This window comes from Antrostomus carolinensis, unplaced genomic scaffold (genome assembly GCF_000700745.2).
Source record: "Antrostomus carolinensis isolate BGI_N321 unplaced genomic scaffold, ASM70074v2 scaffold40267, whole genome shotgun sequence".
Taxonomy (NCBI): domain Eukaryota; kingdom Metazoa; phylum Chordata; class Aves; order Caprimulgiformes; family Caprimulgidae; genus Antrostomus; species Antrostomus carolinensis.
In genome coordinates this window covers 1-13,625 of record NW_010328755.1, presented here as the reverse complement: position 1 = coordinate 13,625, position 13,625 = coordinate 1, and the positions used below count along the sequence as shown (strand labels likewise).

The window sequence follows — 13,625 nt, the reverse complement described above, 5'->3', positions numbered from 1 at the left end:
AGCCCGGGCTCTAGAAGGATGGAAAGGATTCGTTATTCCAGACACAGCACATTAACACTGACGCGTTTCCATCCCAGTCAACACAAACATCTAAAAACCCACTGCACGTTCACCGTGTGAGTTCTTCCTTCTTTCCAGTGACGATGGCAGAAAAGGGGGCACGTGAAGAAGACCTAAGACATAGATGCTGCTGTCATCACTGCCTCCTCCTCCTCGTCTCCTTGCTTTGGCAGCTCAGCAAGCGTGGGAGAGGGGGGAGCCGGAGCGGCAGGAGACTCCTGTGCCTCCTGCTCCTCCCCAAGCCCCAGCTCTACATCCATTTGCTCCAGCTCCCCCTGATCCAGTAGCTCAAAGTCATCTGCTTCCTCCTCATCCTCCACATAGATGCTGCTGTCATCACTGCCTCCTCCTCCTCGTCTCCTTGCTTTGGCAGCTCAGCAAGCGTGGGAGAGGGGGGAGCCGGAGCGGCAGGAGACTCCTGTGCCTCCTGCTCCTCCCCAAGCCCCAGCTCTACATCCATTTGCTCCAGCTCCCCCTGATCCAGTAGCTCAAAGTCATCTGCTTCCTCCTCATCCTCCGGTGAAGCTGCTGCCTCTGTCTCCACCACTTCGCTCTCCGACAGCTGTGCTTGGAAGCTCAGTTTCTCTTCAGGCTCAGTGGGGAGGAACTCGGAGAGGGAGGGCCCCTCGCTGGCCTCCGAGGACCGCAGCAGGGCAGAGAGGGTGTTCTGCACCGCTGTGGTAATGGCAGTGGTGACGATCTCCTCGCTCAGCGTGTCGATGCAGATGCCCAGGCCCGGGGCAGGGACAGTCTTTGGCTCTGTGTTGCCTCCTGCCGCTTGCCCGCCCCCATTGAAGTGTGTATTTACAAAATGGAGAGGAGATGCCAGGCGAAGGATGGAGAGGTCAGAGTCCGTGGCCTCCTTCTCCGCCGAGTCCAGCTCACGGGCAGCATGGGCAAGCTCAGGACCCAGAGGCACACCAAACGCATCCTCATCACTCTGTGGTCCCAGGTCTCTGGAATGATATTCTTCCACGGAGGGAAACTCTGCCAGGTCCTTGGAAAAGGACTCCTCTGGCTCGCTGTGCAGGCTCTGCCGATCCAGGTCTGAAAGGCACCAGCATTAAGGCGCAGGTCCCTTCACCTCAACCCTGGGCACTGACACCCCCCACCCACCTCCCCACAGCTGACACACCAGGGCTCACTTTCAGGCATCCTCCCAGCTCTGGGAGCACAGCAGGAAGGGGTCTGCCATTATTCCCTTCTCCCAGTGGCACGACTCATGTGGAGTGTCCCTTTTCTCATCCTGTTCTATGTGTGCTGTGCTCAAGAAGACTTCCCTCTCCAGCTCATGCTCTTGGCACTTAGAACCCTCCATTAAGACCCACAGGGTCAGGGAAATTGTGCTCACAGCACGTCACCTGCCTGTTCCTCCCGAGACACCCAAGTGACCACATCCGAGTGGTTACCTTCACATTCCTCACCACTAACCAGTCTTCCTCTGACCTTGTAAGTCTGGCAGGGAGGACTGTCCCACCCAGCATCATATATGGGTGCGTGACTATATCATGCAATTATTTCTGCGGGACTTTGTGGATGGCCTTGTTCCCTTGCTGGAGTGACAATAGAACATTGTCTTGTGGGGTAGTAATCAGGGGCACATGTCCAGCTCATGATCAGTCATGAAGCCAGGGCATGCTGTGCTGCTCTTACAGCTTCCTCCTTTTAATACTCTTCCCTCTGCAAACAGCTAGGTTCTCTCCCTGTCTTTGGAGGGACAGTTTTTCTGGGATGAAACACTCAGGGTCAGGAAGGCAGCCAAGTGTGCCACCACGTACCTTCAGAAACATCCGTCAGCTGTGGGGTGGTAGCCCTCGAGACAGAAAAGCCCCCACTCTCCAGGATGGAAGCCTCCTCATCAGAGAGCTCAGAATCTGTGATTGACAGGGCCAGGGCAGTCTTTTTCACATCCACCTGCATGGGATGAAGGCAGAGGGACAAATTCCTGGGTGTCTGACTACCAGTGCTGCCTAAGGGCACCTCTGCACAAACCAGAGCTTCCAGGCAGAAGTCCTTGCTGGAAGGACAGTGTGCTGCACAGGGACAGGAGGGGGCTGGGCAAAGTGTTCATTGCACTGCAGGGAAGGACAGTCTCAGCTCACTGGCTCTCCTGCAATAATTCACTGCCTGAAGCTTTGCCTCCTCTCAGTGAAGAACCCAAAAGAGCCAGCACAGGATGGGATCAGCCTGCAGGAGTCTCAGAAGGCTTTCATCCTTCTTTCTCTCCTGGGATCACCAAGGAGCAGAACACCCCTCTCCTTTTGCATTCACGCTGGGTCCAGTGAAGCCTAAGCTGAAGCTTCCCACCTCACAGCCCAGCTACATGCTCAGAACTCCTGTAAAGGAAGACACCTGGTCCATTTCTGTGACACACATATAAAAGGTCCCACCCAGTCTGACTGAGAGCAGGGAACTGTGTGAGAGACACCAGGGCTGCTCATCTCCCTTTTCCAGTGGTGAGGAACCTCTGCACATTACACCAGGAGAGCTGATTTCTTTAGGAGACTCTCACATTCTCCGAGCATGAAGCATAACCACTAAAGCAATTCCTCAGGTCAGCAGGAGGCTGGAGTGTACCTCACCCTGTCCTGCTACTGTATCACCAGCCTTGTGGCACTGAATTCTCAATACCTGGATTGGGGACAATGGCCTTCATCAAACTAATACCCTTCTGCCCCGGGGATTCTGCAAAGAAGTGACTTGTTGCTCTGCTGTTCGTTATCAATGCAGCTGTACTCAGACCACTCCTTGGCTCTCAAGCTGCTACACAGCAGAGAGGAGGGACTGGTTCCTGCACAGCTCTTCGTGCTCTTACCACTGGGGAGAAGCCTGACAGCTCTGCCTCACTCTCACTCTCTGTCTCTGCTGTTGGCTCATCACCTGCTGCAGGCTCACTCTTCCCTTGTCGCTCTGTAACAAAGAGAAGAAAGGCTTTACACAAGTCTGAAGGAATTTTATGCCTTTATAAATCACCTTCCCACTACTTCTGCTACCTGTGAAACCACATAGGTTTCCCAAAAGCCCAAGGTTCCCAGAGACAACTGTAATCTGTTGCTCTAATTTGCTGTTCCCAGGATCACCTGCCCAGTTGACTCTCCCCATAACCTCAAGTTTCAGTCTGTTTTCCCCTGCTCCGCTGCAGCCTTTCACCGCCCAGTGTTGGCAGACCTGCTCTTCCACTGTCCCTTTGCTAGGGCTCCACCCTGGGAGCACGGAACCAGAAAAAGTCAGAGCCAAGATGGGTCCTTACTCTTCTTCTCATGCTTGTGGTGCAGCGTCTCTGCCTTCATGCTGTAGTCCAGTTTCATCAGGACAGGCTCCAAACGTGTGTACATCCTCTGGATCAGCTCGTGGTAGACCACCAGAGGCCAGAGCAGAATGCTGAGCACTGTGAACACAGGATGTGGGGACTGTGAGAGACAGACCCAATACAACCCAGCCCTTCACGGGGCACTAGCAAGAAACTCTGCATCAAGGGAAGTGCAGTTGAATGGCATTTGCTTTCCCATCTGACCCTGCCTAAAATCCTCATCCATGGCTGTTCTTACTCATTCCAAAGCTGCTTGGTTAACCAGGTGTTCCTAACAGATCTCTGTTAGGATACAGATTTGTGTTAAGATGAAGCGCAAGCCCTCCTCTTCAGCCGCTGCATCCCAGCCCCAACATGCAACAGAGGCTCTGAAATGAGGTTATTAAAACTAAAAGTCACCATAACTCTTATAAGGGTAGCAGCATAGAGCTCCTATGTAGATGTGTTAGCAGCAGACCACCTAAACAGTCTTCAGAGTTAGCAGGGACTCACGGTGCAGTGAAAAAGCTCTTATGTGCCAAACATGCAGCTTCTTTAACAACTCCCTTGATATGGATTTGCCCACTCTAGGAACTGAGAGAGTGCAGGTTTCTGCTTCCCTGGGACCTCACCAGCACAGCCCCAGCCGCGGGCAGGAGAGTGAAGCAATGTTTTAGCCACGGCTCCCTCTCCTGACTCTGCAGTTGCACTGCACGCACACACACAAAGCAAGAGACTTCCCGGATCCATCATCCAGCACAGATCCCCTCGAGAAAACCATAAATATGCTTCTACCGGCGTATCAACAGCACAGTTCAGTCATGTTTCAGCTTAAGTCAGACAAGAGAGCTGCTTATATACTCACAAATGATGTAGGAGATCATTATGCCTGGAACATAGTGTCCAACTACAGCCAGAATCAGGCAGCCTGAACAGACACTCATGCAGAACTGAAGGAAGAGAGAGGAACAAACAGAAGTGACAAGAGGCAGAGATACATCTATGCAACCAGTGCGGGAAACCCAGTTAGAGCAACATGAGGGATGCTCCTAACAAAGTCAGTACACCAGCTTTGCACCGAGTGCATTCAGATGCTGACAATCACAACTCAGCTCGGTTGGGTTAAGCTACAAGCATTAGAGGTTCAAGCACAGGAAGACCAAGGTAATCCAATGCCCCAATAAAACTTCCCCAAGCTTCACTGGACAGTTCCTTATGAACTAAATTATGTTCCTTGAGGCTAGGATGGGATATTGCAAATTGCCATTTTGGAGTACATCTCTCCTGCAGAACTCTGCACGTTAAGAGAAGCCCATATTGTCCCAACAGAGACAGGAAACCGTCACCAGACACTGCGCCACTGCTCTGCCATAAACCAGCCGGCAGGAACATTAGCAGAACTCATGCTCCCGCCAGACCAGGACTTTCCTCCTCTGAATAAAGTGTAAGTATAATGGTGCAGCCCTGACAGCTTGTCCTGCATTCTCCTGGGGAGAGGGAGAAGTGGGAAGAGACACCCTGTAAGCCAGGGCATGGGTTCAGATACTAAATCCAGCAATGAAGAGTTTCATTCATGATGGAAAGGGTCTACAAAAGCCAGGGCTCTCTAAGGGCTTTGCTCCCAATGGATTCACACTTTATGGGCTTCTTGGTCCTGGTCTCCTACTCCCTATGGTTGGGACAGTGTTTTACAGAAGAGGAGCAATCAGCAGTGATAGAAACCCACTCCTTTTGGCACACTGGACCCCAGCAAGCCTGATACAATTCCAGTGGCTGGTCTGTCCTATTTTTTGTGATACGAAGGCAACTCCTGTCTACAAATGCTTTCCAAACAACACACGTCACAGCCATCAGAACATGGTTAATGACAAGTTTCCATGCACTCAGAAACACTGCTGCATTTGGACTCAGCTAGCTACAATCTTGCCTAGCAAAATAGGTAGGACCAGCTTAAGAATGGAGCCTGTAAAGAGGGCAGAGACTGTAGGTTCCCCTTTTTTCTCCCTACTCCCAATCTAAAAGCTTCCTTTGCACGCTACGAAATAAAAGTAAGTATAGCTAGCTATTCACAGAAGGGGTTAAGTTCAGCTCCAGTTACAAATACTGGAAGCCAATTGCCCATTATTTAAGCTTCCCATGGCATAGAGTCTGAAAGGAATGAAGAGCAAATGTTAAATAGTGACAGCAATTGTAAAAATACTGATTTTACATTCTTCCATCTCCTAGGCCACTAGTAATGGAAAGAAAAGCCCCTGCACAGAAGAGTAGGTATCTCCAGCTTACCTTGGCAGGATTTTGCCTCTTGTACTGTAGCACTTCCTGCAGGTACAGCCTGAAGGTGACCCAGCTCTCTGCCAGACAGTGGCACAGCTCAGGGACACTGAGCAGGTGAGGTTGTGCCCCTGAAGTCACCCCCTCACTAGAGACAGACAAGAGCAAGAAGACAATCTTTGAACACGGTCTGTTTTGTTGGGGGGTGGGGGGAACAGCTGCACTGGGAAGCAGAGATCCCTACCACAGGCTTGACAACACTGACTGCATCTTCAACTGAACTATGGAGGACCCTTGATTTGGAGATAACTTTTTTCCTTTCTTCAGGAAGAGAGTCAAGAGACACCTGAGCTAAGCAGCAGCAGCAGACACCATGCCACAGCACCCCCATGCCATAAGCCCAAGATGCAAAGCAGTTTGCAAAGCAACCTCAAAGCCACGCAGACAGAAGCGCTGGAGGTGGAAATAGTTAGGTGGCCGCCTCTGGCACCAAGTCCAAAGTAGCCAGAGTGTGGTGCTCAGTCCTGTAGCCATGGCCAATCATGGACAGCACATACAGCCTGCAAAGGAGTCTTGGGGATTTCCTTCTCTTCAGAGGATTCTTAAAATAGTCCAGGATAGATCCAGAAAGAAACTCATGAGTTCCTAACATCAGAAGCACTTGAGCTTTATTGCTACTGAAAGAACATTAGCTTTCCCCAGAGTCTCAAACTGTGGCTCCTGAGCTGATAAGCAGCTCACAGTGCAGGAGAAACCGCTACCAACATTTCACAGCAGGAGCCATGCAGTCTACTGACAACAGCAAAAAGGGCAGGTGAGATCACCACACTAAATTAAGGCTCTCCCCACTCTCCCCTCTCACCAAGGAACACATCAGTGAGCTTACCTGTCCCCTCCCGGCTCCTCCGATGGCTGTGCTGTAGAGAGAACACAGTATATTAGCCAACCAAGTGAAAACTACAACCTGACATTTTTACCACTTAAACAGAGCAGAGCTGGAGATGTATTATCTTTAGCTAGGGATGCACCCTGGGGACCTTCTTCGTGCTCTCATGCAAGCAGGAATCACTGGCTTGGAGTCTGAGCTGTGCAGGCTTCAGTGAAGCACGCCTGGAGAATCGGAGCAGCCAGAGCACTGGTCTCAGGGTGCCCCGGAGCTGGTCTCAGGGTGCCTCAGAGCACAAGGGCAGCACCCTGCAACCTGTGCTGACAAACACGGGCCATGACAATGGTATCTGAGGTGCACCCTGCTGCCAGGACATGGGCTCTCTGCTGCAGGGATCACACAGCTTGCCCCAGTGTCCCATGCGTCTGGGCAGTGCCATCCCCAGGGCAGCTGCTGAGCCCTTGTGGCAGCTGCTGAGCCCTTGTCATTCACAGGGAGCTGCCAGCACAGTCACAGTGTTGGGCAAAGCTTCAGCTCCAGCCTCGGAGCTCTACATGGTACTACTGGGTCTGAGCTGCACTTCCCACTGACCAGCCCAGACCACAGTCCCTGGCAGGATGCTGTGTACAAATGCCAGAGATCTCCCTGCTGCCTCTATCCTTCCCCACAGAATTCAGTAACAAATAGCAGCCTTGTGTATAATTATCTAATTTTAGGGCTCTTTTATGTCCCCTGGCAGCCCTTTGTGCCAGGCACAGATATAACTACACTCCTAAGGTCTGGCAGTCTGGATGAGAACCAAGGAAAGCTTCTCCCATTTCTCTCTGCACCCAACCCAGTGATGATCAAACAGAGACTCACTCCATGCAGTACTCAAGGGAGGAGTGGTATCAATGGCAGAGGTCACATAGGATTATGCTCTGCCTTTGGAGACAGAGGGGAAAAAACCCCAAATATTTCAGTGACAACTGGAACTCACGAGCCTGACTGCCCATGGATTTGGGTGTCCCGGTTAGCTGACTAGTGTCTGGGATATACAGGACTCAACCAAAGCTCTTGCAGCAACATAGACTTTGTAAGTCTCCTGTGTTTAGCATGCCCTGATCGTGCTGCAAAGGCCCCTTGAAGTCTGCCCTCTCCTACCTGTCAGCCTAATGTCCTAAAGCTGGTAGGGACAGTGTCATGGTTTAACCTCAGCTGGCAACCAAGCAAGCCACACAGGTGCTCACTCCTTCCCCCCTGGTGGGATGGGGGAGAGAATGTGAAGGGTGAAAGTGAGAAAACTCATGGGTTGAGATAAAGACAGTTCTAGGTAAAGCAAAAGCTGTGTGTGCCAGCAAAGCAAAACAAGGAATTCATCCACTACCACCCATCAATGGGCAGGTGTTCACCCATCTCCAGGAGAGCAGGGCTCCGTCACACCTAACGATTACTTGGGAAGACAAACGCCATCACTCTGAACATCTCCCCTTCCTCCTTCTTCCCCCAGTTTTATATGCTGAGCACGACAACATACGGTACAGAACATCCCTCTGGTCAGTTGGGGTCAGCTGTCCCAGCTGTGTCCCCTCTCAACTCCTTGTGCACCCCCAGCCTCCTCTCTGGTGGGGTGGTGTGAGAAGCAGAAAAGGCCTTGACTCTGTGTAAGCACTGCTCAGCAGTAACTAAAACATCCCTGTGTTAGCAACACTGTTTTCAGCACAAATCCAAAACATAGCCCCAAACAAGCTAATATTGAAAAAATTAACTCTATCCCAGTCAAAACCAGCACAGACGGATCAGATACATCTTTGATGCTGTCTGGCCAACAGCAAACTTGGTTCAGGCTGTCCAAGAGGTTCTAAAAATCAGTGAGACCCTATCCCCCAGACTGCACGTCACCATGTAAACAGGACTAAAATAAAGGTAGGGAGTTCATGTTCAAAGTCCAGGCTACTTGTTGGAAACGGGCTCAGAAATGCAATATGAGCAAAAAGGGGTTTGAATCCTCCCTAGAGTCATCAGCCAGATGCAAAGCCCAAGAACAGCAACCACTCCCCCAGGGAAACGCACCGCAGAGGTGAACATCCCTCACTGCCAGCACCCAGGTCCAGCTGCACAAGAGAGCAACTGCCTGTAGCAGCCTTGTCACCGTTCTCCAGAGACACAGGACCTTGGGCCAAGCATGCCTGACTCCTCCTACCGCTGCAGGCCCTGCACCAGCCGCCCAGGGGGGAGGTGATTCTTTGAGAGCCTGACCCAGATTCCCAGTAATCGGGCCTGACAAGAGGAGTCAACTGGGCGGCCCATCCGCTCCTCTGCCCGTGACTGCTCGGCACGGCAGCCGGGGCAGCTGGCAGGCGCTGCTCACGAAGGGAGCCTGGGGTGTGAAGTGAACGTTATGGACGCAGCTCCACGCTCACGGGGTGGCTGCTTCTCTCACGTGACCACCGCTGCTGTGCTTTGTTACTGTGCTAGGGAACCTAAAGCTGCTTAATGGCAGCATGCAGAAATCCAGCTCTATCTCAAAGCCTCATCTATTACCTGCACTAAATCACCAAATAAATGATGTTTGGCACTGGCCTGTGACATCTGGCTATACTGGTTATACCAGCTACCAAAGCTGGTGCTGAGATGCTCACCCTTCTCTGCTGGACAGGCACACCAGCAACACAGTGAGCGGGATGGAATGGGAACCCCACTCCTCTCCGACTGGCTGCAGCAATCCAAGCCATCCAAAATATGCCAGCAGAGGGAGTGAAACAATTCTCGGCTGCTTCTGAAGGTTTCAGAGACACTCTGGTTTGCTGCAGAACATTTCAGCAGGCTGCAGAGCGTTCACGTGATTTCAACTATCTGGCAAGACACAAGCTGCCTTTAAAGCCAACAGTATCTTGCTTCCTGTAGTAGAGCAGTCTGCCTGCTGTCCATCCCAAGGCACTGGAGTCTTACACCAGTTGGAAGAAGAGCCTGACCACAAAAAACCTAGAGCATTTCTGACAGGAAACATTCCCTTCGGTAAGGCTTAACTCCAACCTGTGCTGCAACACTGTCTAGCATGGGTACAACTAAGCCATGGAGCAGGACACCACAGCTGGCCTCAGATCATCAATAAGAGGCTGAAATCTTGCTGCCGGCATTTCACACCGGGTTGTGGGTTAATACAAACCACTTGACACACACCAGACTCTTCTGGGAGACCAGTCAGCTGCACAAGAGTTTAGTTTACGTGTTGGTACTGACAAATTATTGCTGATGGATTCCTTGGCTCCTACAGGTTTTTAACACTTCTGCAAGAGGCATTCTTCATCTGTGTGTAAAATTTAGCTAGAAAGCAGGGGCCCTTTCTAAGGAGCACTAGCATTCAATTGCAATGCAGCCTTTTACTAGAGCTCTTCCACACTACACCCTCCTACACTGACCAAAACACAGCTGCCAAACAACAGCACTACAGAAAGCATCCCTACTTGACGCTCATTTCAAGAGAAAGTGGAGGTTCTTCCCAAGTCCTTAAACAATGTTTAAGTGGAACCCCACAAGAGGTGGTTACATACAGAGAAAACACCCTGCGTGGAAGCTGCAAATACGCAGTCCCTTCTGACAGGACCTAAGAAGGTTGTGCACCTCACTGCTGTTAAGTGTGTCCCTGATGGCAGTGTGTGAGTAACTGCAAAGCACAGGCTGAGGTTTTATTTTTTTTCCTGCAGAAGTGATGTTATAAGCAGTCACCCGAGACACACAGAAACGCCACAAGCTGAGCTTTGTGTATATACGTGCCGACTTTTGAGGATGTAGTACTGACCTACTTCCAAAATCTCCAGGAAAGGCTTACAGGAAGCACTGAGGAGGAAAGCCACAGAGCTGCAGCTCTGCCTCTGCGGGAAGAGACAGCTACACAAGAGCCCCTAAGTATTCAGCAGTGCCAATTCAACAGGAGGCCCCTCAGGAACGCAGAGCACTGCTCCTTCCTTGCAGAGGCTGAGGAAACACGGTCCAGTGGACCATGTCGAAATCAAAGCTGTGACCTAACCAGGCACATCAGAAAGGTGTCCCTGTTCCTTGCTGTCAGCAGCAGAAAAGCAGCGAGGAGTGAAATATGAAGAACACCAAGGAGTGGCTCAGTAGGATATGCACTGACTTCCTGCAGAGCTGATGACACAGGATGAGCCTAACCCCTGGTGTGTGGTTTTGTTTGTTTTTCTCTTTTATTCCTCACTGCTCTGCATCATATAAAATGATTTCACTATGGATTTCCTATTTCTTCTGTGATAACACAACTTTTATAGGCCTGGTACTTGCTGGAGCGATTCCACTCCCACCTGTGTCAATGACACCATTCTGTATTGGACATCAGGCTTTCCCACCCCTGGACAGGTTTCAAGTGAGATGTTTTGGGTTGGCTTTAAATTATTCCCTTAAAAAAACAATGTGAATAAGCAGGAAATTAAATTGGCCAGTCCAGTTTGGCTGCCTGGTTACCTGAACCACACAAAGCAAACAGTTCCAAGACTTCAGCCGAAACATATCTAATCTTATCAGGGATTCTGTGAAAGCACCCTTTAAGTCAGTACCCTTCTAGGTCAAATAAAGGGCACCTTACAAACACACATATAGAGGGGCTTTCATTCAGAAACCCTCCCCAGAGTAGGGGGGCAGGGATGGAGGGCCCCAAGCTGCCTTTGAACAGCAGTAGTAGATGCAGTAGGCAGGTCTGAGTCCAGTTGTTTAATAAATTCCAATGAAGGAGGCACTCAAAGCAGACAGCAGCTAATCCATGCCTACCATCGTTATGAGGCTACTCCTCTTGCTGCTTTTGTGTCTGATGTTGGCAAAGACCCTTCAATAAATGGAAAGACAAGCCAAGTCATCAGACTCACTTATTAGCTGGAGAGCAGATGCTGCTGAGTACAGGTGCAATACATTAACTGTCCCTGCTGTCAGACCTCGTCATCCACTATGCTACCTGCTGCAAGGAGAAGTGGCTCTCATCTGCTCTCTCTCTTTCAGGGCATAAGCCCACACTGCACTTAACTAACGCCAGTACACTTCAACACCCCTGTTTCCTTCCCCCAGCTCAGATGGATGTATATGCTCAGACCTGGAATGATCTCTACACCATGACATTTGCAGGAGAGAAAGGACACAGCAGAAACACTGCATCATCTCTGTCACCAGCTTCCCTGACAAGCTAGCTGGGCTCCCTGAGTCACTCTCAGAATGAGCTACTCTTAGAACTTTTCAGCACTGGGAGCAATTCTCATGCCCAGAGTATGAGGATGCCCAGGAAGTATATCCTAACACTGACACAAATCGGCAAGAGGCAGCACTAGCACCGAAGCCTGCAGTTACAGCACGGACAGGGCTTACACGGCCTGTGAGAGAGCCAGGAAAGGACCGGCTGTGGTCACAGCCCAGCAGCTGGTAACACTAGAACTGTGTCTCGAGCTACAGTGCTACTCACCACATACCTGAGAAATCAAACAGGAACCTGGGCTTCCACCTCTCCAGCAAGAGGATGCCAAGAAGGGACATGCTGAGGAGAAAGAGGGGTCTCAGGGAGGTGGAGGAAAACAACCTAGAAATCAAAGGAGAAACTGTTAGGCAGGAAAAAGGCAGCAAGTTTCTGTTCTTGATGAGCAAACAGATAGGGCTCAGTGTGCATCAGAGCAGAAACATCCGACTGCTACCAGCCACTGCAGCAAGCATTGTCCTCCATAGGTGCCCACCCCCGCCATGGCACCTTCTCAAATGGCGCCTTTGCCCACCACCAGACAGCTGACTACCTGCCACCTCTATCAGTCTCCTCCCCTGCCTCTGAGCTCTTCCTCTGGTTGTAAAACAAGGCTAATGCTCCCTTGTACAAGTACAAACCCCACCGAATCCTCAAGGTGGGGGCTCTAGATAATGTAAATACAGACTGGTTGAGAATCAGTTTGCTGTTCAATCCCCTGTTTGCTGAAAACTTCATTTCTCTTTCTCATCACAAGGATGATGACAGCACCAAAACATAACCTGCACCTGCTTCTAGATGCCCGTCATTTTATCACAAACCCCTTCCCGTTTAATCAGAGCCTGGCACTTAAACGGTCTGGTCGCTCACTTGACTCTATCATAAAACCTTTCGTGTCTCTCACCGACACGTCAGCTTGAGCCAAACGCCAGCTCACACCATACTGCTCACACAGAGACGTGCAATCCCACCACCGGAGAGTTTATCTCCCCACTCCATATAGATCCAACAGCAACGGTCCCAGGGTGGTGCTTGTGCCGGCAGCAGCTGTCTGAATTCCTCCTTTCCTCCAAGCAACAGCATCAGCACTTCCCTCCAGCTCAGAGGAGCTGTTTTTAAGTCGCTCCAGAAACAGATGTTGGGGAAATGCATTCACACTCACCCCTTTAATGAACGCTCCTTTCCAGAAAGAAAGAGCGTCTCGGCTACTTCATCTGGCCCCTCTTCAGCCAGTACTTGCCAATAACTAATCTCAAATGCACCAAACAATGATGGGAGCTGGAGAGCATCTCGCTGTGCACCACAGGGAAGGGCTGTGCTGCCCACGAAGCCACAGTCAGAGGCAGAGGACTTGGAAGTGAGATCTGTCTCACTGGGCAGCATGGAACAAAAGCCACACACTTTCCATGGGCTTATAGGACCTATAATGACCTAAACAACAATGTTTTTATCCCTTTTCATGGAACGACAACTGTGTAGCTTAATATATCAGCTCTGGAAGAATTTCCTCCCATTTAAGCTCATTTATGGATTGTGGTTGAAGGATGCTGGCTGAATCCTCCATGGGACTGTAAATAATTCCTCCTCCTCCATGATATTTAAGTCTCTCTCTGCTGTCCCATATTCTGGGCACTCTTTGTTCTTCTCAACATTTCTTAGGCGCAGTCCCTTAGCCATCATTGTCTACCACCCCTGACATCTCAGGGCACGCCTCTCACCCTCCCACTAACTTCAAAGCTCTGCTTTCAGACCTTTTCAGCTGGTAGAGGAGTCCAAAGCCGTTCAAGTAGCCAGTTACCACGTATCCCTCTGATAATCATATGGATGAGGGAGCAGAATGTAACCGGTCTCTTCAGAGTGACTTCAAAGGCTGTTTGGTCACATACTTTCCCTTTTCCGACTTCAGAGTC

At 50.6% G+C, this 13,625-nt stretch overlaps 1 protein-coding gene across 1 annotated transcript in view; it reads right to left on the bottom strand.

The window, feature by feature from the left end:
• Positions 1-12,079, bottom strand: part of RETREG2 (reticulophagy regulator family member 2) — a gene marked incomplete at its 5' end in the record, with an annotated part of 12,438 nt that extends 359 nt beyond the window's left edge. Inside the window, 9 exon segments of the mRNA XM_010172344.2 lie at positions 1-372; positions 375-1,107; positions 1,839-1,974; positions 2,876-2,970; positions 3,311-3,448; positions 4,215-4,299; positions 5,633-5,768; positions 6,507-6,537; positions 11,954-12,079. The exon segment at positions 1-372 is cut by the window's left edge and continues 359 nt beyond it. Of these exon segments, the coding sequence (XP_010170646.2) occupies positions 174-372; positions 375-1,107; positions 1,839-1,974; positions 2,876-2,970; positions 3,311-3,448; positions 4,215-4,299; positions 5,633-5,768; positions 6,507-6,537; positions 11,954-12,079 (1,679 nt within the window).
• Between the last annotated feature and the right edge of the window lie 1,546 nt (positions 12,080-13,625).